The sequence below is a fragment of the Mesocricetus auratus genome, unplaced genomic scaffold, assembly GCF_017639785.1.
Source record: "Mesocricetus auratus isolate SY011 unplaced genomic scaffold, BCM_Maur_2.0 Super-Scaffold_100027, whole genome shotgun sequence".
In the NCBI taxonomy this organism is placed as follows: Eukaryota; Metazoa; Chordata; class Mammalia; order Rodentia; family Cricetidae; genus Mesocricetus; species Mesocricetus auratus.
In genome coordinates, this window is record NW_024429208.1 from 19,964,603 (window position 1) to 19,992,534 (window position 27,932).

The 27,932-nt window shown below is 35.9% G+C and overlaps 1 protein-coding gene across 12 annotated transcripts in view; it reads right to left on the reverse strand.

Annotated features, from left to right (window-relative positions):
- Positions 1-27,932, reverse strand: part of Ctnna3 (catenin alpha 3) — a 1,429,068-nt gene that overhangs the window by 131,232 nt on the left and 1,269,904 nt on the right. For all 12 annotated transcript variants that reach the window (XM_040732537.1, XM_040732539.1, XM_040732546.1 and 9 more), the window contains one exon: positions 27,757-27,849. In XM_040732537.1, the coding sequence (XP_040588471.1) occupies positions 27,757-27,849 (93 nt within the window). The remainder of the gene's footprint in view (positions 1-27,756; positions 27,850-27,932) is intronic.

A 27,932-nucleotide genomic window follows, 5' to 3' on the forward strand; every position in this document is an offset into this window, starting at 1 on the left:
ACATCAAAATTTTAAATTGAATCTGAAGCATCATACTTGTTAAAATGCTTATTCTTCATATACTTTTAATTATATTAATAGAACACTTCAAAAGATAGTTAAACAGAATCTACTTGAAATGACACTATGCATACTTATCTATGTGTGCATGTATGCACACATACATACACATACACTTAATAAAGCACTGTATATACATTCATAAACAATTACATAAACAATGCTTATATGAACATAGATAAATGTATATTTTGTACAAGCAAAACCTTCAGATTCCTATTAACATATACACTGCTCCCATGGAAGAGTAAGAGGGAAGGGCGGGATTTATGAAAGACATCCTCCCTTATTAGCATACCAGATCTAGAGGTGCTGCTCAAGCAACAAAAACTATCTGCTTTGGCATGATAGCACTCTTTGGATATGTTTTATTCTTAACAGCATGCAAATTGCATCTTCTCATTGCATCAGAAATGAGGCTTTGGCAGGAAACCATGCAAACTCCAACACCACCGAATTCTCAACCTCAACACCTGGAATCTGTCAGTTTTGTCAAGTAGAAGAAAAAAAAGAATACTGAAGTGAAAATGACTTGATACCTTAAAGACCATAAAATTTCATGAAGCTGTCCTTGCAATTACACTGTCTGTGAGGTCCAGACCCAGGCCCAGCAACACACACTTCCTCATTCATACACACTCAGATACACATATACACATCCAGATAAACATACATGCACAAACACACAAACACACAAACATACAAACACACACTCATATATGACATATATAGACACATGCATGTACACAGAGAGAGAGGCATACACACACACACACACATATATATCAATGAACATGCATATGCATACACACACATATTAACACAGTAGAATGTCAGATACTTTCTAATAGTAGGTATATGTAGGTGGAAAGGGGAGTGCTTTGTAAAGAACAAAACATGAATGTTGATGTTTCTTCTTTTTTTCAGTTTTTCGAGACAGGGTTTCTCTGTATCGTTTTGGAGGCCATCCTGGCATTCACTCTGTAGACCAGGCTGGCCTTTAACTCACAGGGATGCTCCTGCCTTTGCCTCCCAAGTGCTGGAATTAAAGGCATGTGCCACGAACACCCAGCTGAAGAGTCTTATTAGACTATTTACATTGAAAATATGATATCTGCAAGTATTTCTGGATTCTAGTGAATGGGCATCTATGATTGGGAAAGGAATATCAGAAACCTATGTGATTTTCTGAATATTAGGCTCAAAAATAGTAAAAATATTTCTTACTGGATCAATAGTATATAGTAACAAAAAAAGCTTAGCTAAATTAAATAAAGAAATTAGGCTGGGTATGGTTATGCATACCTTTAATCCCAGCACTCAAGAGGCACAGGCAGAAGGATATCTGGTAGTTTGAGGCCAGCCTGGACTACATAGAGAGTTTTAAGCCAGCCAGGAATACATAGAGAGGCCATGTCTTTAAGAAATTTAAAATAATGGTAAGTAGACAATACCAACAAAAATACAGATCAAAGAATCAATATGTATGGACTGTCATTTATCATTAGCTTATTACTAAGCAAACCTAGGATCGCAACCTGGTGAGACTAAGACTCACAGGATCAGGATGCCTTGCCTGACATATACCATAGCAAATACAACCAACAGCAAGGCTTTCTGGTGTAGTTTCCTTAAAAGACCTTAGCATAAGCCTCACATGTCTTAAGCGTTCAACAAATGACATATTGCTCATTCAAAAGAAAACTTATTTATGTATATTCATATTTTCAGCACATTTTCATTTTTCCATTTAACTTCCTTTGAAGACAAAGGTTTATTTTTAATTATAAATATGTGTTTGTGTATGTGTGTGGGGGTGTGTGTAGAGAGGCTTCAGGGGTGTATTTGTGTGTGGGTGTGTATGAACACATGGGTCACAGTGGCTGTGAGGGACAGAGGTGAAAATCCCCATGGATCTGTTGTGACTGACAGTTGGGGATTGAATTAAGGTCTTCCTTACTCACCAAGCTATTTCTTCAGCACAGAGGCTAGATTTTCAATTATTGAGCTATACAAATTTTTGTATCTTAGCAATTGAAAGTAGTTTTTTTTTTCTTTTCTTTCTGTCTTAGGAAATGTGCCCTATGCAGAGTGTTAAAAGCCAAGCAGTTTTTACTACTGCTGGCATATGGCACAGGACATAAATGAAGATACAGCTCACTACTACCAGAATCAAAAGTAATACACAAGTATGTTAAGTAAATTGTAAATTCTCAACCGTTCCATTTGCTCGGAAATAGAAATGGGTTTTCTCCATCTTGAATACTGGTCATTATTTTTCTCCTCTCATAAAATGTTTATACATTCAAGTACTTAAAACTGTGAAATAGATTCAACAGAGGCATCTTTGTACACCCTAACTGTAAGAGATAATGAGTCTGTGGTGCTGGTTATTCTGAATGTATCATTATTATTATTAATATTAATATTATTTATGCAGCTTTATAGAAGCTGGAGTCATTTGGGAAGAAGGACTCTCAACTGAGAAAAATGTCACCATCAGATTGACTTGTATGCAAATCTATGAAGAATTTTCTTGATTAATGATTGATATGGGAGGGCCCATCACTCTGGGAACATGGCAGGTGGTCCTGACTTGTATGAGAAAGCAGACTAAGCAACATGAAAGCAGCAAGCCATGAAAGCAACCCTCCTCCATGGACTCTGCTTCAGTACCTGCCTCTAGGTTGTAGTCCTGCTTGAGTTTCTACTATGACTTCCATCAGTAATGGGCTGTTTACAATACATATATGATAAAATAAACCCTTTCCTCCCCAAGTTGTTTTTCACCATGGTATTTTAATCATAGTAATAGTAATGATAAGATCCCGATAACCAGTATAACCCATAATGCTGACAGAATTTTAGGGAATATTAGGGAAAGTTATTCACTTATGACATGACAAAATATTAAGGTGGTAATGTGGTCAAGGGTATTCCAAGTTCTATACCTAGGAATGTCACTGATCTCCTATATGATCTCTAGGAAGTCCTTAATCCACTTGAATAAGTTTCCCCAGAAACAAAATGACAAACTCTTACCCTTCTCTTAAGGAGCCAAGTGGCAATGGGATAGGATACTCACACATTTACATCCAACATACTCTCAACTCACATGATAAGTTACAATAAAATGACTTTCAGCTCTGACCAAAGAACAGTCAGTAGCTGAGCAAGAGTTTGCAAAATTGAAAGTTCTAGAAGAAACTAGTTATTCTTTGCACAGGACAGCAACAATAATGAAACATTAAATTACTGTCTGACACCTTTATTGAAGGGTTTAAGCGGATCTATGAATAATTTATTAAATTACATCAATCAATTTCAATCACTAGGAAAATTTAAAAGAAAAACCCAAGAGAATATGTTATGTTGAGGATTCCAGGTTTAAAACAATGTTTTTTAATTATTTTGTACAAGATATGAAAATAAATAAGAACAGAGTTTAGACAAATTAGGTCAAGTAGAAACTCTGATGTATATAATCAGGTATCTCTGTCTAGGCTCAGCATCTACAAAACAGAATTCTGATAGAAATAGCTTTGTGGGTTCTTGCCATATGAATGACATTGCATTGTATATCTATTAATTTGGGTCTTAAAACCAAAGACAATGAAAATAGCTGTCATTGACTTGTGTCATATTCTCTCTAGGCACCATTTATCTATTTGAGATCCCATCTTCATGAAAGTCCCATAAGGTAAGTACTAGGGTGATCTAATTTACACATAGGAATAATAAGTAGCTCCAGGAGACTAAAAATTTGAATAAAGAGCCCAGTGTTGGGTAATGTTTAAACCAGGATTCAAACCATAAACTGTAGGCAGGAGTTCTTGTCCTATTACTATGCCAACAAAATGAGTAATGTCAGCCCAAATGCACCAAAACATCCACACTGTCCGTGGAGGTATTCTCAGAATCAGTTTTCACTGCTGTGTTGAATGTCTACATTTCCAGAAATATTTAATCACAGATAAGGAAAAGCAAACCTAGCCAAACAAATCTACATATCTGATGGATGTATCTGAGAGTTATTTTTCCATATGGGCTAGAAATGCAACCCTTGCTTTTCATTATTATTCTATTTTCCTAAAGATAAATCATGCCCATATCATTGTCACATTTCATTGTGTGTTCATATCATCCTATGCATTCTCTCTCTACTTTCTGGCATTAATTTCCTCTTTCATTTGAATATTTACTTCAATTGTACAATTCTTACCATTTGTAATAGCAGAATAAAACAGGAAACTACATTGGTCATAAATATATCATGAGAATTATTTTTAATATTGTATTTTATGTTTTGATTGATTATAAAAATCTTTCCTCCCCTCAAAATATTGCACATAACCTTCTGTTCTATTTTTAAATTCTTGGCTTCTTTTTTCATTAATTGTTGATATATATATATGTATGTAATATACATATACAACATGCGCAGTCTATATAATGTTACTTTTATGTGAGCTTCAGTGCTAACCATTTAATATCAGACAACCAGTTAGTGCGCTCTTCCATGGGATGACTAGTTCTCTGGAATTACTTTTAGAACTTGAGAAAAATCTATGTACCTAGCAACAGAATCAAATAAAATATATCATTGATACACTACAAGCCTTTAACTCTTTATCTAATGATCTCCTAGAAAGATAATCAGTATCTCTATTTCCGAACCCATTGACAACTATGAATTTATAATCCATGAACTCTTGTGAATGAGATTGCATGCTGAGGACTCGTATCTGTTCTGCACATTAAGTGATGCACACATTTAAGTTCTGCTTGTTGATCTGCATGGATAGTACTCCATTGTGTACACAGGAGAATACTCCACTGTATAAACAGGATGGCATTTTTCACTGTTTAAACAGGGTAGTACTCCATTCTGTAAACTGGATATTACTTCACTGTGTAAACTGGATAGTATTTCACTATTCCTACATAAACAGGCAGGTGATTAACAGTGTAAACAGGACTGCTCTCCATTTTGTAAACAGGATGGCACTCCACTGTAAACTGGATGGTATTCCATTTTATAAACTGGATAGCATTCCATTGTGTAAACAGGCAGTTATGTCACTACTTCACTGTGTGAACAGGATTGTGTTTTATACTGTGAATTGCAAGGTACTCTCTTGTGTAAAAAGGACAGTAATCCATTGTATGAAGAAGACTGTGCTCCAATGTGTAAACAGGATCGGATAAACTGGATGGTATTCCACAGTGAAAACAAATAGGTACTGCACTGTGTAAACGGGCATCATTTCTTTTGTGTTTCTCTATCTTTTTGGAGATATTCCATTTTTTGTCTTTTGTTGACAGTGAGTAATTTTGGTTCCTTTTTTCACTTGTCCCACCTCGCAGAGCCAAGGCACAACCCAAAGTAGAGCTGAGCAATTGAGTCCCATAATGACAAAGACTACAGAAATACTAAGTTGCTATACTCATCTCATTCCCCCAAGGCAAACTCACATTTTTCATATACTGTATATGCCCCAGAGAAGTAAATGTTCTTAAAATATTACTAAGCAGGGTAGGAGACTATGTGAAATTAGCAATTCTATTTTTACTGCTTTTCTATTTTTCTTAACTATAAACATTTTATGGACAATTAAATCTTATGTATATCACAAGGTTTTATAGTCCCCTATCCAAGAAACAAAGAATTAGAATTTTATTAGTAGAAATACACAATTTAATCAATAATAGGATGTTAGAGCATGGTAAAATACACATGTAACAAACTTGAAAATTAAGTCCATAACAAGTGTAAATATTCTTATTTTAAAAAATGGCCTCTCAAATACTCACGTATTTTTACTCTATATGAAATAGCTATATGTAAAGACAGTTTGTATCTATCTTTCAGGAAAATATAAAATCCAGAAAACACATGAGCTATGGATGGAGAGGCTGAACACAGGCTGAATATCATACAACTTCAGGAGATAATTGTTAGTTTATTCAATAAGAAGATATCCATAATGTTTGGACCTGACAATAATAATATTTAGATATGAACTGCTACAATATTTCAAATTACTTTGAAGTGTTCCAGAAAACCCCCAAACAGTTATTATATATCATCTTCCAAAATAGATTATCATGACAGGAAGAATATACTCTGACAAATAGCATTCCTAAATGGATACTATATCACATTCCTTACAATCTTGGTGAATTTTGTTGGCATGAGACAATATTAAAGCCCTGACCATCTTCCTTGGGGGAAACAGGAATACTGTATGTCTTCCCAACAAGGTGAGGCCCAGACAGCCTCCGTACAAAGACTTCAATCATATATAACTAGCCTATAAAGTTGTTTTTAAATTATCTATATAATTCTCATTTCATATTACTTTTTATCTTTTTCTTATCTCTTTTAATTATAGGCATGTGCTGCTTTCTAAGGCACTCTGTTACAGTTTTGGCAATTGCTAGCTATTAGACAGTTCTTCATGTCTCCTCTCCTTTCTTGCTGTTGACAGCTCTGACTCAAGACTAGGAAACTAAGAGGAGGCTATGCAATCTGTTGTCCACAAGATGATTTTTGTTACATGAAAACAATCATCAGATGCTGTTGACTGTACTTTTTCTTTTTCCTTTTTTTACACTTATACACCTTTCTAGACACTTCTTCAAAAATATATCCATGTAATTAACATCAGGGATCCTTCAGAGTTACCACATGTGCTTTAGTCCTGTCTATAAAGTGACTTCCAAATGCTAGATGGATCCTGGCTAGCCCAGGATACAATATGGCCTTTGTGCGGGATGCCATGTTTACTCTGCAAAGAGCTTAAACCTATCCTAGAAACTTTATAATATCCATATACATTATTTACTTTAATACACACCCAAAATGTACATAAAAACTGTAACTGTCACATATCTAAATACCTGCACATTTAATTCTTTGAACACTAGCTTCTGTAAAGATTTAAACTAATTTAAATTCTATTGCATGTGCTTCCCCAAATCACTATTGTGGGACTCTTGTGCTATGCAAACAGACAATATATAAATTTTTGAGCAACTCAGTAAATAAATATTGGGAAGGCTGTAGGCAGCTCAAACAAGCTCTAGAAACAGTATGCACCTCAAATCTTATTCTCTTGCATTCTGCACCTAAGTTTAGTTACCTGAATTTCATGCCCCAGTTTACAGTAAATTGGTTGGAACTAGACAGTAGTCTGAGCAAAAGGACAGAAAATGAAACAGGAGACAGAACTGTGAGATGCTGGAGACATGTTCGATTATACATGAGCTTCTATCAGCACACCCTATCCAGCCCTCTATTATAGCATAGTACAATGTTTGGTTAGAATCTTGACCATGAATCACTGCCAATGCACTTACTCGGCATTTAGTGATGTCTACTGCACAAAGTTAGGGGATGCCACCCATGCTGGGAAAAACCATGGAATAATCCTGGGCAGGAAATGCAGCATTTGTATATTTAGTATTTCAATCTATTCAAGTAAGGAAGCATGGAATATAATTTGGAAACAAATTCCAATGAACCTCATTTAAGTCATGAAAAACTATATAAACACTGTCTCACTAAAATAGGCATAATTTTGAAATGACTTAGAAGGCTACTATTTTTAAGCACATTTTTCTTACATTTGATTTTTAAAATGAATATAACAATATAAAATGTATAAGTGCTTGAATGAATAAATGGGTGTAAGTGTAATAAACATATTTTCCCAAAGCTCTGAATTTTTCAATCTTTTACATAATACTTTGTATGATTAAGCAATATTTTGAGGAAACAATATGTAATTTCAAATACTGTGGCATTCACCTGCACATAAGTAATACTCATATATGTATGTACATACTGGTGTAGTTTAATATTCAAGTATGGGTAGATATAATATAAATGCAATTATCATGTATCATTTACTTAAAATTAGGTATAATTCCTGTAAACATTCACATCTATATTTGAGAATTATGTGTTGTACATTATCATCAAGTACATAAAGATTATGAGGTATCTAAAAACTTACAAGAAATACCACTTACTTAGCAACTTGTGTGTTTTAAAATACATCAATTTGTGGGCTTTGAAATGCATCATGAAGTTATCTAGGTTATTGTGGAAATTATACAAACATTATTTCTTGATGACTACCATAACCCAGTAACTATCGATATGTCTATTCACTTGTGATCTAACATCCACAGTTAGCACAAGTTTCCACATTTTGAGAATTAATTAAACTATAATCAAACTGCTTTCTTACACTGAAAATTTTGAAATCATTTAAGAACTTCATACACATCATACCGAGACCACCTTTGTAGCCATTATTCTTTATCCATGCATTTCATTTGATATCACTATCTCACTGCAAGATGCCATCAGGACAACCCAATATTATAAACATCTTTAAGATCATCTATGTCTATCATTTGTGTATTTGGCAAAGTCTGTTAAAGTATTTAGGGGCAACATGGAGAGTTACATGATGAGAATGGAAATGCATAAAGACAATACATAAAGAGGAATGCCAGAAGAAACTGCAAAGAATCCTCCAACAAGTAATGACTAAGTTAGGCAAGACTTAACCTTAGAATATCTCAAAACTCTATCATTAAAAAACACTTAAAACATTTCCAAACAAGAATAATATATTATTTTGAAATGTGCATTTTTCTATTCTTACTCAACATTATTAACAAAATGCTTATGCTAAGGGGAACTAAATCATGAGCAGATATGATGAGGAGGAGCAAGTAGATAGATCAAGAGACAGAAGAACAGATATATCACAACTGGGAAGGCACCAGGTAGAAGTCAGGGGTTGTTTGGTTTGTGGGTTTAACTGTTACACTCAACACTCATTCATTCAATGAAGTATGCTTAAAATATGCCCATAAAATACTAGCATTTGTTTTCATAATGAGTTAATGGTGGAACACTGAATATTCTCTGTGTTTGTAGCATGGAATTATATTAAATTATATTCTACAGCTTCTTTGTGGTATTTTGTTTTAATGTCTGAGGATAAATGAAAGGGGACATGAAAGTCTCTAGACTGCTATGTATTTTATGTGCTATACTGACAGCTTAAATGAATTTAAGTGCTTAGTTACATAGTATATTTTTATGCTTATGCTTACCAATAAATACGCTATCAATTATTGTCCAATGAAATGTCACAAGGCTTGATACGATATAAAATTTACATCTTCCTGAATTACATCTCAAGGAAAGGATTTCAATCTCTATGTGGAGTGGGTAATTCAATCCCATTGTTTATGCTATTTTGAAACTATCGTAGATGCAAAATATCTGCTCTCCACATTCCTTCAGTCCCATATGGGCAGATTCAACCAACCATAGTTAAAAAATATTTAGAAATAATTATGTTTTCACTGAAATGCACAGGCTCTTTCTCTCTTCTCATAGCTACCTTAGCCCTATAGAAAACTGACTGCAGTAATTTAGTGCATTCCATGCTGCTAATTATTTAGAGACAGATTAAAGTGAATAGAGGACACACATGCAGCTAGCATATCACCATGATGTCACTTTAGACAGGAGGCATGAACGTCTGTATGTCTATGTATCTACAGAGTTCTTGAAATCTATCTCACACATATATAGAAAAATAACTTTATCTACATCAAAATCTGGCACAGTTACTGTCTGAGATTCAAAATGCTTTGAAAAATCCCTTCGTGGATGTGAAACACAATAAAACACTGGGTTAATAGAAAAACCTACAGCAACAGCACCAACAATACTCTAAATTTGTCCATATGGCCAAAGCGCATGAGAAAATTAAATAAACAAAACATAATTCTTCCTGTCTTCTGGAAGTGGATGCAGATAGGCAGACATCTGGACCAGAACGGTACTTAGCAGCAGACAAGAATTCCTCAAGTAAAATCCCATTTGGGACTAGAAATGAGAAACTCCACTGAAGAGGCAGCATCTGATAGGAGAGCTTTAACTTAGACTGAGATGGGATACAGATGAAGCTGTGTCTATAGATGAGCACAAAAGGGAAATGAAACTAAGTCTTCAATTACTTAGGCTTTCAAAATCAAAACTCCAGGCTACTTAGAGCAAGCTTTCAGAAAGATGTACACAATTTCAAAAGCAGCCTGTGTGCAAACACCACACAAACAAAATCTATGGCAATTGGGGACATTTTCAAAGTAAAAGATGAGAGAGAATGATTTTTGCCAATGGTTCTCAAGCAGGGAATTTCAGAGGCTATGAACAATGATCTTTGTTTTTGTTTTTGTTTTGTAGTAGGATACACAATATTCTTGCAAATCATTCTGTTTATACACAGGACTATGTAAAACACATTCACAAAAAGATTCCCCATGGAGGGTCTCACCCACCCTGGAGAGCAGAGGGGGGGATGGGTTAAGGGGTTCCAGGGTTGGGGGTTTGGGGGAGGAGGAGGGGAGGGAGAGGGAGCTGAGACTGACATGTGAAGCAAACTTGTTTCTAATTTAAATTTTAATAAGTGGAAAAATAAAAGGAAGATAAAAGCCTCATCCCCCCCAAAACTTACTAGCCATCAACATCTCCTCAAAAATAACATAATTCAGTTAGCAGTCCCATGGGATGTTTTCATCACATATCAGTAATAAATACTCCCTATCGTCATCTACTGAGTGGAGACCAGAGATCCTGCTCAATATTTCATGCAATATACAGGCCAGCGTTACAACATCTATGTCAGCAAGGCAACTGGTAAGAAGTCTCTCCTCATAGAGATACTTCACTCAAAGATGCTAGACCGTGACTCAGATTGACCTCGGGGCCTCTCCAGATTGTAAAGGCAGAACTCTCTGGTGTGCCTGTCTGATTCTTGATGTTTTTCATGCTTTCAACCTTTCTTAATGTAATGCGAAGCAACAGAACTACAATGGGGAGTAATACTTCATTGCACAGATCAGGTGGGAAAGAGGGGTCACTAAATCTATTCTGCAATTCTATTACTTTATCAGCAGGGAAAATGGCTTAATAATTTGTATCTAGACTTCAAGAGGTTTGCTCAATTAATTACAATGCTTGTTTTAATTTTAATAAAAAGTAATTTTTGTCAGTATGAATAGAGAATAGTAACTATCATAGGACAGAAAACATAACTTTTCTTCATACACAAGACTTTGCTAACCTATGCTTTCAGCAAATAAGGTCATACAATTTTCTATTAATTTAACTTCATATGTTATGTGTATACGTGTTTTGCATACTTGTTTATATGTACACCACATGTGTGCTCAAGGAACCAAAAGAGGGTGTCAGTCCCATACAGCTGGAGTTACAGAGTGTTGTGAGATGCCATGTGGGTGTTGGGAACCAGCCCCAGGACCTGTGAAAAAGTAGCCAGTGATCCAGTGATCTTAACTACTGAGCCATCTCTAGATCCCAATGTATTTTTTTGTTTTGTTTTGGCTATCCTGGGCCTTTTGTTTTCCATATAAAGTTGATTATTGTTCTTTCCAGGTCCTTGAAGAATTGTGCCGGAATTTTGATAGGGATTGCATTGAATCTGTAGACTGCTTTTGGCAAGATTGCCATTTTTATTATGTTGATCCTACCAATCCAAGAGCATGGGAGATCTTTCCATTTTCTGGTATCCTCTTTGATTTCTTTCTTTAAAGACACAAAGTTCTTGATATACAGGTCTTTCACTTCCTTGGTTATCATTATCCCCAGATATTTGATGCTGTTTATGGCTATTGTTTTTTCCTATAAATTCTTTTTTTATTATTTTTTTATTTTAAATTTAAATAGCTTGTTTTACATGTCAATCCCAGTTCCCTCTCCCTCCCCTCCTCCCACATCCCCCTGTTGTATATTTGTTCCATCTTTATCTATAAAATATGTGTCAACTATAAATAATAGCATGATTTTTCATTTTTCTCTCGATGCTACTCTAATTATATTATTTATTATTATAAACTAATAACTATGCTATAGCTATCTCACTGATACTACTTGTGAATTTACAAAGTACTCTTTCATACAAGAGATATTATAAGTTAATATTTTATTTACAATTCTTGATATTCTTGTTAGATATAGGTGCATGTTTGTATTCAAATTACATTAAAAATTTGGAATCATAATATATATGCTTATGTTTCTAATGTCAGCATCCTACCCTAGCATGAAATCTCTTTATGCCTGTTAAACACAGCATCATCACAAAATTGCATATATTTCCTTTCTTGTAACAGGACTGTTATACGTTATCAATGGCCTTTGAGTGTTTTTCATTTTGGACATATATATGAATACGTGAGTGTGCTTATGTCTGTAGATATGGAGTTGTCTGTGGTGGATATGTTCTTGTCCTGTCATTTTGCAAATATATGTGGCAAAATTTTTCAAGACAATGGAAAGCATTTTAATAAAATTTTCCTGTGGTTATAAATATAGTACTAATATCTGTGCAAACTATATTAGTTTTTCAAAATATCTTACCAACAAGGGCCTTTATATTTATTTTAAAATCTGATAATAAGATTACATTTATTTGCTATTATTATAAGAACAGTGTAATTTCTATTGAGGTGTAATTTCATTCTATCCACTTATAACTTAGTATGCCTTTATGGCTAGGGTAAGTATTACATATGTAAGCAGGCTCTTAATTGTGGCCTTACTAAAAAGCTAATACTGAAATCATCAAGTGTGCCTACAAAGAAATTTGTGGAAGATGAGACCTGAAAAAGTAAGTAAAGCAGACTTACAGCTAAAATTGAATTTGAGGAAGAAAATGGCCACTGAGTAAAGTTGTTACAGAAAGCTATACATAGATGATTTCTAGCCTAGTTTGTAAATTTCAGATCTGCCTAGTTCACATTTACATTTTGTTTTCTAAAAAAATTCAATAGTATGCACTCAAAATTTATCTATTTATTATACCATCTCCAACCAACTCAATTCACTCTTTTCCATAGCAACAAAAATAGGTAGAACATTTTATCAATACTAAGCCCTTAAGCATCTTAGGTTGCCCATAACCCTTGTCTCTCTGCATGTTTTACATCCAATACTCATACGTTAGAAAGTCTGAGTGGTTCACACATCATGACATATGTTCAGCTAATTATTTCCAAACCCTCTATTTCTAAAATGTAAGTGGGAACCTCTATTATTTCTGATCACTATGACAGCAATGGCTTTGTAACCTCTTACTTCTCTGTGTATCATACCCACATTGTTCTCAACACAGCACTCAGAATGGCATGTACAAAATATTGTAGATATCATTTCTGGCCCATGACTTCCCATCATTAAAACAAAAGATAATACTTTGCAATACCTATATGATGAGAACAGGGTTGTTTCTGAATTCCAGACCTCTCCCTATACAGTAGTTAATTAGTATTAGTTGTCAATTTGACAGGATCTAAAACTATCTCTGAGACAAAACTCTAAGCATGCCTATGAATGATTTTCTTCACACATTAGGTGTATTTGGAAATAACTGTTCTAACAGGGCAGTGCTATTTCATGGAACAGGGTCTTGAACTGAATCAGAAGTTGAAAGCAAGTTGAGCACCAGTATTCATCAATCTTGCTTTGCTGGTTGTAGATACAATGTGATGGACTGCTTATCCTCAGACTGTGTAAATAAGAAAAAAAACCTTCTTCATGTATTTGATTGTCGTGATGAGAAAGTAACTAACACAGAAAAATGGTACTGAAGAGGGTTGGTATGATTAACTTGACTATTGGTTGCTATGCCTTGCCAGCTGGCTTGCAGGAGGGCTGTGGGAGAGTGTAGAACTTGGGTTAGAAAATCCCTTGATCACTGGAATGCTCTAAGCAGAGTTCAATGGGCCATTATGGTGAATGTTTGGAAGAACAAAATCCCAACAGAAAGATGGATAGTATAGGATAGGCATTGACCATGAGATTTCAGATGGGGATAAAGACACTAATGGGAGATGATGTAGATATCCGCCAAGCTATATTTTAGCAAAGAATCTACTACACTGATCCTGTGTTATGAGACTTCAGTGAGACTGAACTTGAAAGTGATGGATTAATATGTTTGGTGGAAGTTCAAGACAGATAGCATTCAACCTATTATATGCTTATTGAATGGAGAAGAATGATGGGAAAAGTGTTCAGTTTGGTGAGGGAAAATAGTGTGGTCAAGATGAAAGTCACAGATAAAGTGAAGTTATCGCATCTATAATTGTTAGAGTTTTCAATAGAGGAGTCTAAAATGGCTGAGAGGCACTTGAGAAAGTGCTCAACATCCTTAGCCATCCGGGAAATGCAAATCAAAACAACTCTGAGATACCATCTCACTCCTGTCAGAATGGCTAAAATCAAAAACACCAATGACAATTTATGCTGGAGAGGATGTGGTGAAAGGGGGACACTCCTCCATTGCTGGTGGGAGTGCCAACTGGTCCAGCCATTTGGAAAGCAGTATGGAGATTCCTCAGAAAAATGGGAATAAACCTACCACAAGACCCAGCAACTCCACTCTTAGGCATATATCCAAAAGATGTCTGTTCCACTATGTTCATAGCAGCTTTATTTGTAATAGCCAGAACTTGGAAGCAACCTAGATGTCCCTCACCCGAAGAGTGGATAGAGAAAATGTGGTACATCTACACAATGGAGTACTATTCAGCAGAAAAAAATAATGGAATCATGAGATTCGCAGGCAAATGGATGACACTAGAAGAAACCATCCTGAGTGAGGTAACCCAGTCACAAAAAGAGAAACATGGCATGTACTCTCTCATATATGGATTTTAGACATAGATCTGGGGAGTGCCACCCTACAATCCTATGGCCAGAGAGTCTGGGAAACAGAAACTTCATTTAGTAGCTGATCGAAGAAGAGGCAGACTCCCTTGGTTAAGTACTGAGCTGAACTCAAGAAAGCCAGTAACAGAGAGGGAGGACTGATGATCAAAGGGATTAAGACTGGGCTGGTTTAACCCCCAGAAACAGCTGACCAGACAAAGGTTAACTCTTGAATCCCAGGCATCAGCCTGGGAATCCAGCATGGGACTGATCAAGACCCCCTGAATCTGGGTGTCAGTGAGGAGGCCTAGGGAATCTATTGAGCCTTGGGCAGCAGATCAGTACCCATCCCAAGTATACACACGGACTTTGGACTCCAATAGAACAATGTGAGGTGCACTCTCACCCTGAACTCTTGGGGAAGGGTCTAGGCCCTGCCCTATATGAAATGACAGACTATGGATAACCCCATGGAGGGCCTCACCCTCCCTGGGGGAATGAGGGGATAACGGGGGGGGGGCTGGGGGAAGGGCACGGGAGGAGGGGAGGGAATGGGAGAGGGACCTGGAACTGACTTGTGAAGCAACCTCGTTTCTTATCTAAATTTAAACTGGAAAATAAAATATAAAAAAATAAAATAAAAAAATTAAAGTAAAAAAAAAAGACACTGGGTCCATCAAAGAGAAAGTATGTGCTCTGTTCAGAAACAAGAAAAGTGATATGAGGGTTACTCCCCTTTCATCCACTGTTCAATCTTTTGAAGATGCAAATTCACTTAAAATGGCAGAGTCTAAACTGAGTACATAGCTCACCACACTACCAGCTCAAACAAGCAACCTAGAAGAATGTTTTCCCATGGTCAGCACACGAAGGCCAATGCATCTATGATCCAAGGCAGTCACACTTTTCGCCAAGCAGGCAGCAGGATTTGGCAGTGTTGTCCCCATGCTATTGCTTTTACAAGAAGAAATATTCAGGAATTGGGGGCAAGGGTGGGTGTTGTCTTGTTCTACCAGAGCTCTGAGGACAGGCAATGTAGGGCATGGTGAGAGTCTCTGCAGAGATGCCTTGAGCAGTCATTGAATGAAGTTGTGAAGATGAAGCCTTCACAATACAGACACTCCTCTGTTGCAGGTACAAGTCTATGAAATAATTGCCATGAAAGCCTATAGGTATAAAGTGAAAGTGGCCCAAGAATGAGGATATAACTTTTCAGGGGGAAGAGATGAAACGTGGTGTGATTAAGCCCTTTGGAGCTACAACGATTCCACTGTGTGACCCAGACCCTACAAATGGAGCTGTAGATTTTGTTATATGACTTAGTGGATTCTGGTCTTGCTTTGGTCTAATCTTTCTCTGCTTTGACCCATTCTTTGTTTCTCCCTTGTAGAATGGGAATAATTTACTCTATCATTTCATATTGGAAGTGTGCAATTTTTTTTAAATTAAAGGAGCTCATAGTTAAGAGGCATCTTGATTCTCAAAAGACATTGCACTTAAAATTTTTAATTGTTTTGAAATTGTTAAAGACTATGGAGAGTTTCACTGTATATGTTTTATATTATGATATGTCTATGAGCCTGTATACACAAAGGTATGCAATGGCTAGTCTTGGCAATTAGAGACACCATTGAACCAAACCTCTGGGTATCTCTGTGATGGAATCTCTACATTAGGTCAACCAGGGTAGGATGATCTACCTTAAATGTGCACAATGAGAGAGAGAGAGAGAGAGAGAGAGAGAGAGAGTTTACAAAGAATGTTTTGTATTTTAATTAAGCAATTTGTAATACAGAATTTTAAAGTAAATATTTTAAAAATAAACACAGAAAATAGATACTGAGTGATGGGTCTGTTAAATAATTTAAGTTAACCATCTCACTTTGTAAATACATACATGAAAACATCACATTATATCCCTATTTGTATAAAGAATTGCTCTTTTCCAATTGAACAAATAATGTTGCAGATTTTCGTGTCTTACATAGTCACCTGAAGTGTTTAGCAAAGTGGTAGAGTAGTTATTACCAATGTTCCCTGGCATATGGTGTAAGCAGCCACTCATTACTTTAGAGTAGTGTTCTAGCAATTTAGAATGATATTTATCAAGTTCATGTAAACTGTGAGGAAGAAAGAACTGCTTGCATGGTAGGCCTGGAAACTAGAGTTCTTTTGAAAAAAGACACCACTGGAGGAAGTATTCCTTACCACCTATATTCATTACTTTTCTAGTGGCTGTGGCCAAATGCCTGTTAAGAAACAGTTTAAAATGGTAAAGCCTATTTTTGGTTACAGGTGACTTAATAAAGTTATCATGGTGGTCAAAGCATGTGTGGCAGGTATCTGTTACTTTCTGTCTTAAGTCAGGAGATGAAGAGCAGATAGAAAAGTAGGATGACCACATAATCCCAAAGCCTGTTCAAGTTACTCAATTCCCCCAGCAAGACTCTACTTCCTAAAGGTATTCCACAACCTTCCAAAACAGGACAACCTGCTGAGAACCAAGGACTCAAACACATGCACCTATGGAGGACATTTCATATTATAGCCAGTACACCAGCCTTGGTAGATCACAGCCTTGGTACCACACAGTAGCCTAACACTATAAATGTGAGGGACCTGAGATAAGCATGTTCCCTCGAGTGTTAATAGTTTAATGGATTAAACTCCAAATTAAGTCAGAATTCAAAATTCAGTATGAAAAATTCCACAATAACAATGAATGTTATCATTGGATGTGATAATTTTCGTGTCACAGATGCCTGATTGAGAGAGACTGTGTAGATAGGAGATTACCCAAATATGGGCCATTGTAGAGCCCTACTGAAGAATAGGTATTTACTGAAGAAGAGAAACGGGGTGCTGAGGGGCTGTGACCCACAAAGGTAGAGAAATGGATGAAAAGTGATGTAGAATGAGGTGGGTCTGGAGAGAAAAAGCATACTAATATGTGGAGGATAGAAGCAGGCAGAGAGCCTAAGGCTCGCTCACACAGGGCAGTCATGGAATGAATTTAACATTAACAGCAACAAACTGCACTCAGACCCAGATTCACTTTTTCAAGTATGTTGGTTGTCTTACTTAGGGTTTTTGTTGCTGTGAAGAAACACTATGACCATAGCAACTCTTATAAAGAAGACATTTAATTAGGGTGCTTGCTTGCAGTTTCAGAGGTTCAGTCCATTATCATCATGACAGGGAGCATGGTGGCATGTAGACAGACATGGTGCTGGGGTAGTGGCTGAGAGTCCTACATGGCGCAGGCAACAGGAAGTCAGCTGAACACTGGGAGGTATATTGAGCATAGGAAACCTCAAAGCCTGCTCCCATTGTGACACACTTCCTCCAACAAGGTCATACCGACTCCAAAAAAGCCATAATTCCTAATGGTGCCCCTCCTTCAAACATTATGTGTACCAATTACATTCAAACTACCACAGTGGTAAATATTAGATCTCTTTTGTAAACATCATGTTGAGGAGTAAAAGTAGAAGCAGGAGACAATGCCAAAACCTGATACAGTAATACAGGTGATAAATGCCAGTACCTGAACTAAGGAGGTAACCCGAATGTCCTTTATGCTCCCCTGAGCATGAATGAACTTTCAATAATTCCTCATTGGACTCCAGCACTATCTACCTCACCTTTGTTAGAATACTTACTTTGTAATATTTAGGACTGTAAATTATTTCTTTGCCTCTTTAAAAAGAAAATATTTTTAAAATCTTCTTGCCCATATTATGGCTTATAAATGTCTTTTCTACAAGGTGGGATTCCCTTGAAATCCAGTCAAGACAAATTCTTTCCTGTTCTCCCATTTTTTTCAGAAGAGCAGGAGCTTACCTTCAGGAGGCACCTTTCATCATGGAAAGAGAATTCATCACAGAAAAAGTTAACTCTTGCTGGTACTAATTGCTCAAACTAATTAGCAAAAGTAATGACTTTCAATTCCTGTCATTTCATCTCTGAAAAGTTTTCAGCCCATCTGTGATTTTTAGGAATATTTGAACATGGACTGCATTCTTACTTTTGTTTCCTATCACAACATCCTAGGCCAAAATCTTTCGTGATACAAGTTCTTAACAGCAGGCATTATGGAAATAATTGATAAGTCTAGAAAAATCTAAAGAGAATAGAAAAAGCAGAATGTATGTTATGACAAGCTATAGAAGGACTACAAAATTACTTTTAGATTTAGAACTGAGTTCTGTTGGAATTTTAAAATCACAGGAATATATATTTTGAGTAAATTTGTGAGGTAATTAGAGGCATTTAACCTTGGAAATAGTGAGTATCACACATATCCATGAGCCATCAATTACAGGAAAGAGCCAAGCCTTTGTCCAAGTGTAGGCAGAGTCTAGGAGAGAGGATTGTACTACTGCTGTGAGGTAAAGAGAAAACAAATCTTGACACTATATGAGAATATACAGCAAAAATTGGAAATACTAGAGAACCTTGAAGCACAGAAGAGAGGATTGATGCTACCTGCTATTTATAAATATAGGGAAGGGCCAGGTGAAATGCCTAAGTCTGCAAGTGCTTGTCTTGCAAACATAAGGACCTGAGTTGGATCCTCATAACTCACTAGCAAACTGAATGGTGTGGTACCCACTTGAAATCCCAATGTTGGGGACATGGGGACAGAAGGTAGCCAGTCAGCCAAATATTCTCAGTAAGCTCATAGCCAATACTAAGGCCTGTCTCTCATGTTAAAGCTAGATGTCACCTACGGAAGTTGCTGCTGAACCTTGCACACATACAACATGCACACACACACAACTGCACACACATATTCACAGATATATGGACATACAAAAAACACACATACATGCATAAGAAATTCTAGGAAAAATACAGAATGTGGTAAAGCAGAGTGACTGACAGAAGTAAAACTGAGATGAAAGACACTGATGATCAGAAAAGTTGCAGGATTCTGTGGAAGGGCTGTCGCATTTTGTAATTTTACCCAGGTCTTCTTGCACTGTTTATCATAATAACCCAAGCCAAATTATATCACGAAGCAGGTAATGAGGTCACATTTCTTCATATGCTGGATGGTAATTCAGTATACAGTTATACTGGAAGCATATTCTGATAATAAATAGGACTTATCAAAACCATTCCATCTTTTATTTTAAGTAAACCATCAATCCGTAGCAGGTTTTCTTCATACTCTCATAGTAGAGGACATTCAGCTAACTGCCTGTAGACAAGCAATAATGAGGTAATTATTGGTATCATCAACAAGAACTTACAGTGAACATCGGTAGTTTTCTTTTTTTTAAACCCACCAAGAATCATTTTAAGATTTGATATGCTCCAATTCATTTGCTGCTGTTGGCATTTTGAGGTTGTGTCCAGTAACCTAGGCAACTGTTCTCATTTCTCTCCTAATTTGCTTCTATTTATAGAACTTATGTGGATTCAATGGCCTCAAAGATTTACAAGCTATGATATCCACATGGGTAAATATTAAATAAGTGATAAACTCACAAATAAAGGCTGCTGCAGTTTATAAGGTTTGGGAGCCCTTTTAAAAGTGACAGAACTTCATGCTGAAAGACAAACCAAATATAGTTGAAATTAAAAATGTAAGTGCTTTATTTTGTTATTCATGTGCACAAACAATTCAAGCAACTAGAGACCATAGTTTCAAAACCTTTAAAAAAGCCTATGGTCTCATTAAGTACTACGGAATGAGACTATCTTTATCAACCCTCATTCGTAAACTGCCATGATCTGGTTTAATTGTATGAGGCAGGGCCGACTTAAAGCTTTACTGGCTTTCAAGTTGTGTGGTTGGAGGGAAGAAACACTGGGCACATGTTGGGCTGGGATGGAGAAAATTGACACTTTTAGATGTTTCCTTGAAAAACTGTATCTGAAGTGCCAGGATGAGATTCCCTGTCTCTTTCTCTTAACCAGTATAAATCACACAATATAGGAATTCAACTTTTGTGTAACTTTGAGGTATTTCAAATTACCAGCATGAGTCTTTCCTGTCTCCAGCAGGCGTCTCAAACACTTTTGTAAGTTTATATATGATAGGGGATGTCCTTCTGTATACTGTGAATATGTTTCTCTTATTGGTTGATGATTAAATGCTGATTGGTCAATAGTCAGGCAGGAAGTATAGGTGGGGCAACCAGACTAGGAGAATTCTGGGAAGAGGAAGACAGAGAGTGAGTTTCAAGCAAGAGACCATGTAGCTTCTGGGAAGTTTGGAAACTGGGCATTCTACAGTAAGCCAAGACATGGAGAAATACATAGGTTAATAGAAATGGGTAATAATTAAGAGACAGCTAGCCATTAAGAATCCTGAGGCATAGGCCAAACAATTTATAATTAATATTAGCCTCTGTGTGTTTTTTTGGGACTAAGAAACTGCAGGACTGAATTGAACAGAAACTTCTATCTACATATACATTAATGACCTTCCCCCTTTTTTGGAAATGTAACCTTGCAAAGGTGGTTGAGTCTTCTAATGGTGACAGAGTCCATGACTTGCCAAGCTACCAAAATGCTACAAAGAAGAAAAATTCCCAGATGATAGCACTAGGTCTCCTATCAATATTGACAATTATTAAATTATTTTATTTGATTTAATCTACTGTAAGGGATTGATTAAAGGTCTCTATTTTAGTTATATGCTACCTATGCAACCATGTGTGTTCTAGTAACAATGAGAACAGAGTCAAAGCCAAATTCCTTTTAAGCTCTTTAAGTGTCTCCTGAAACAAAACACTTAAAGATTTTTGGTAACAGAATATGTAAGATGTTTAAAATGTTCTGTACTATGAAACCATGTGTCTTGCTGTACTTCTTTAGATAGGGGATATGTGTTTCAATGGATGCCTGAAACTATACATGGTATGGAATTTTATATTTATACATGCTTTTCCTATGAATACAACTTACTGTAAAGTTTAATGTATAAAATAAATTGATTGTTATCAAATAGCAAAATAGAATAAATGTAGCAATTTACTCAAATTGCCAGCATTAATACTTTTGCAGCTTGGGGCCAGTATTAAGTAAAATAATGATTAATTAAGCATAATGCTGAAATGCTAATACCAACAAAGTTGGTGGTTAATCAGATGGTGGTATACATACAATGGATGATCTGAATAAAGGGTAATTTAACTACCATGTAGGATGGAGTAATAGTTAGCACATATAATTTTAAATTCATGAGCTGTTTATTTCTGAAAATTTCCACTTAAATTTTTGTTATAATTTTACAAATGAGAAAACTGAGCATCAGAAATGGAAAGCTTTCAAAGTCTGTCTGTTGTTGTAAGTAATATAGCAAAGACTAGAACCAATTTTTTTTTTGAGACAGGGTTTCTTTGTGTAGGTTTGGAACCTATTCTGGCACTACTCTGTAGACCAGGCTCACCTCTTACTCACAGAGATCCTCCTGCCTCTGCCTCCCGAGTGCTGAAATTAAAGGTGTGCTCCACCATTGCCCAGCTAGAACCTATTCTTATGTGACTCTAAATACCATACTCTTGACTTCTCCCTACATTTCAAGACCTACTCTTTTAATTCACTTTATTAAGTACCTTTCCACTGAGAAGGTTTGGGGGCATTCTCTCGGATGCTCTCTTACTAATGATGAGGCAATTTACTGAGCCTCAACTGCCCCTTTTGATCCCATGGCAGAAGATAAACCAGGGAAGTATATGAGAAATTAGATTTCTTTTCTTTCTTTTATTGAAACAAAACAAAAAGTCAGCACAATAAGAGGATGTGTGCAAAATAACTGCCTCTCCTCTTGGGAGTTCCTTGCTGGGAGATTTGAGCTTTACTTCCCACAAAATCGTCTGCCATCCTCCTCTATTTGCCAAAACTCATTTATCAAGCAGATGTAATCTACCACAGGGGACTGAGTGACTGGATTTTACCAGGTAGATGTGAAATGTGAATCAACAAACTGATTTTCCAATTGATAGAAGATCTAGGACTGGGGAATTTAGAAATTTATAAGATTTGAACAGGTGATTTCATGTCATGATCTTTGGTTCCATTAATTATTTTTCCAGTGGACAATTGTACTATCAGTTCTATGCTGAGTCATAAGAGCTTTGATCTGCATAGTAACTGTGCTGTTCTAGAAGGAATATGTGTGTGTGTGTGTGTGTGAGTGTGTGTGTGTGTGTGTGAGAGAGAGAGAGAGAGAGAACATAAACCTGTAATTTTTGTCACAATCAACATAACTGACATAAGCTATTTAAATTCTTTGTATCTCATTCTCTACTTTCAGAATTAAGGAGAGAATAATAATAAACACAAACTCCAAGTCTTTTGTTTAAAAACATAAAACCTTGGAGATGCTGTATGAACTTCAATGAGTTACTCAGTACTCAGAATTACTGTGTTTATAGAAAAATATAAATTAGCATGGATTTAGTTTAATCTTAAGAAAAGGAGGATTCATAAAAGCTTTACTATAATAAGTTAGGAAAGTAAGTCTATAATAAGTCTTAATAGAAATCTATTTTCATGCATCTTTCATTTGAGACTTTACAATGAAAATCCTTTATTATATTTGATTAAAGAATGAACAGAACAAACAATAACCTCTGTGAACAATCTTCTGCAAATCTATTATACAATCAAGCTCCTGTGCTACTGTGGAACCTGTTCAGGAGATATAATCACACCACTGGTCCAGAGAATTCCCATGCTCAATACTGGGATAATCATGTTTGCTTGGCTCTCCAATTGCCACTTCATAAGGCATGCACTATTGGTCATTTAATATTTGTCTCTCATTGTCTACAGACTCTGAATCATTATTTTTAGTTACAGATCTTTACAACACCCAATGGCATTTACAAATGATGACAACTATAACAGATGATGCTGAGCCAAAGCTACTAGCAGTGGAACCCAGAAAATAAAAATATAATAAACAACTGTCACTCAGTGCCTAAGTAGTATCTGAAATTGGTTCCAGTGCATGTACAATATGATAGAGTATGCAAAATATAAGAAGCAAAAATTTTTTGAGTTCTCCACCATTCCAAGAACAGAAAGAAATCTAGGCATTTCTCTTTGCAGAGACCATGAATCCAATATATAACATGGTGTAAGTATTCAAATGATTCTCAGAAAAGTCCATGATAAATTTTATGGTATATACCCAAAGTATTAATGTTCATGAAATGCATTTAAAGACACAGTCTAGTGGACACAAAAACAAACAAAACTATGAATATACCACAAAATATGATCTCATCCAAGAGAGTAGGGGACATATCATCATTAGCTCATGATAAGAAATAGGAAACTGTTAGAGAGATGAAATTTCTGACAGATATTATGAAACTTATTAAATCAAATTATGGGTTCTGGTCAGATGATTTGAGTTAGAGATGGGTATTTGCTATTCATTTTGTTAGACATATCATATTTTAAGAACAAAGTCTGTGTAATGAACTTGAAATAATAGACACATACCAAAATGTGGCGCTGGAGTTAAATTATGTATATTATGGAATAATTACATTTAAACAGTTACTTTTATTTTTATTGTTTACAGACAATTCGATTTCACTATGGCATGCCTCCCACTAAAACAGCTTTTTAAATCTGTATTAGTTTCTGTCTCCTTTATTCCCCTAAGGATACATCAATTTTTCACATGGTGCTGGTAGTTCATTTCTATATTATTATAGAATTTGTCCTATCAGTTTTAAGTCATAAGAAAATTTAAATGAATAGTAATCAAATGTCTGATTCTGAAAATATTCTCCACTTATTTAAAAAGTTAGTGTAGTTGTTTAAATGAGAATGGCTTTCAGAGGCTCATATATATTTGAATGTTTAGTTACCAGAGAGTGGAACTGTTTGAAAGGATTAGAAGGATTTGGAAGTGTAGCCTTGCTGGAGGAAGTTTGTCAATGGGGGTGGGCTTTGAAGCTTCAAAAACCTTATCAGGAATAGGTTCATGCATGCTTCATATTCCCTTCAGATTAGTATATAAAACTTTCAGCTACTTCCCCAGCACAATACCTGCCTGCTTCCTGCCATTATTTTCATGGACTAATCTTCAGAAACTATAAGCAAGACCCTTATTAAATGCTTTTCTAAAATAAAAGTCTCTTTCACACTGTCTCTTCACAACAATAAGAAAGAAGTTGGTAACAGGAGGGGGTATTACTGAAATAAACCTGACCATGCTGTTTGTTGGAGGAGTATGGAAACTTTGGGACTTTGTACTACAAAAACAACTGAATACTCTAAATTGGACTTAGTAGGCCAGCCTATTATGAACATGGAAGACTGTAGTACTAAGGGGCTAAGGATGATTTGAATTTTGGTAACTCAGTTTAAGAGATTTTGGAGAAACAAACAATTAGAGAGTATTTTGTGATATTTTGGCAAAACAAAATGAAACTGTGTAGCAGTTAATTGTTGTCATTTTACCAGAGGATAAATTGAAGAGTTTTGGATTAAGGTCCTTGGCAGAATAGACTCCTAGACAGCCTAATATTAACTGTGTCATGTGGTTATTGGTATTCATTCCTACACAGATCTACAATGAAAAAAGTGAGACAAAGAGAAATACAAAATATACAGTTTGAGGAGAAAAGAAGCACAGGGAATTATAATGTTGGAGCCAGGGAACAGAATGTGATTTGGATGAGAATAGCTCCAATTGGCTCATTAATTGGAATGCTTGATCCCCAGAGAGTACAAATGTTTGAGAAGAACTAGAAGGGTTAGTAGATGTGATCTTATCGAAGGAAGTACATCACTAAGGGTGGTTTTTGATGCTTCAAAAGTTCATGCCAGATGCAGTTTCTCATCCTCTTCATCTTGCCTGTGGATCATGATATAAAACTCTCAACTACTGTTCTAGTACCATGTCTGTCTTCTTCCTTCCATAGAGATCATTGACTAACCATCTAAAACTGTAATCAAACCTATAATTATATGTTTTCCATTATAAAAGTTGCCTCAGTCATGATGTATTTTCACAGCAATCAAATAATAACTAAGACAGTTATGTAAGTCTGAGCCTCATTAATTTTAGTAGAACTGAGATGATAATACCAACTTATTACAAAGTTAATATGAGATTTAAGTAAAATGAATGCAAAGTTACTATTTCTTGTGCCCGAACACCAACCAAAGCAAAGCATAGCAATAGAAGGTAGCTGATTTGAGTACTAGACTTTGGCAAAAGTCCCAGCAGTTGAAGGAAAATAAGTCAGGAAAGAAATGAGCATTGAGTGATCCAAAGAAGTATTATCAAGCTATGCATTATTATAGATATTTAAGCTCAATTCCAAAGGGGACCTACTGGACTGGACTATACTTAAGAATGTCCAATCAACAAATGAAAGAGAATGTATTAGTGAAGAGTGAATCTGAAGAATGTTAATACCTGACACAAAGGATTGGAGGTAGAGACATATGATTCACAATGATTATGCATTTCCTAAAGAAATGTCAAATCATAATAGAGGGAAGGAACTGGGAAAGACAGGAAGGCCGTCTGAGTAACTTGGAATATACATAGTATAAAACTAAAGGAACAGAGCTATTAGGTAAATTATAATTTTGCTCTCAGCAGATTTGATGGTCAGTGGTCTGTCTTGTTACTGTTCCTGGTGACATTATCACACAGATTCACTGAAGAGAAATTAGATTGTTATGGAATTCTATAAAACTGGAAGAAAATCCACAATCCAAAGAAATTTCTGGATGGTCATAAGATTATAGGCAGTACCAACATTCCTATGGAAGACCCGTAAAAGGTCCAGTAAGAAGATCAACACAGTAATCTGCCTGGCTGGTAACCAGCACACAGAATAAATACAAGTTAAGATGGAAATAAGATTTACCTTTTCATATACAGTTTGAAGGTTTATAAAACACTGTGTTATGTGTCATTTGAAGTTACTAAGGATACATGAAAACATTTGATCTAATACCCATTTTCTACATAAAGAATTATGAAGTTTCTTCATGTTAAGGTCTAAACCAAGGATTTATTGTCTATTTGTATAAAATCTGAATGTAAAAACAGTCACACTTAAACAAATACAAAATATTCCATATTTGTAAATTAAAATTCCTTCTAGCAGTGGTTTGTCAGTCTTGAGACCTACCCTGATTCCAATGATACAAATATACTCCACCAGCTCTTGGAGCAGAGTTTACCTTCAGCAAAACACATTTCTTCTATTGCTATTTTAATGACTCCGTCTCTTAACAATGGTAGCTGCTGGATTTGAAGAAAATTACACCTAAACACTATATGTTCTAGACAGCTCCTGGCATGAATTAACTTCAATAGTATCTCAGGAAGGAGTCTCCACCCCATATATTAGCAAATACTTTCTGGCTATATAAAAATGGTATTTATTTTCAGAACAATGTACTCAGATGAAAGAGAAACATGGACTATTCTTACTTCAAAACTTAGAGAAAAATAACGTGTGTGTGTATGTGTGTGTGTGTGTGTGTGTGTGTGTGTTGTATGCCCACGTGTGCACATGCAAGCGCTTTCTGAGGGAGGTACAGAAGAAAGCACTAAAGACAAAAAGAAAAGTTCCCATTACTGACTCAGTAGTAGATTTTGTTTCATATTATTTCAGAGTATGTTTACAAAATCCTGAATCCTATTCTCTACACTAAACAAACACACGTGAATTTCACTCTCATATTCACATGATATATACATGATCAAAAGCAGTTTGGAATAATTCCTCACCAGACACTAGAGCTCTCACTGTGATTTCTGAAAAAATAAAATATTTTCTTAGCTTGCTATAACCTTAGTCTGAGTCCTTCCTCTCTGTGCTTCAGAAAGTCAGACCCACATCCATGTATCTCGTATATGAGAGGCTTTCTGGATTTGCAAGGACCACTCAGAGCCCACAGATATTCCTCTATAGATAACTTACTCGGTCAGTTTTTCCTTCTGTCTGAATGCCGGTGTGGCTGCGGACCTCATGATCTTCTTCAAGGTCAGAAACATCCTCTAGTTCCTCTGGAGTCTATGAAAATAAAGCAAAGTATAGCTGATGGAGCTATAAAATGTTGACATCACTTTTAAAAGAGTCTTTGGGACCTCAGAAAG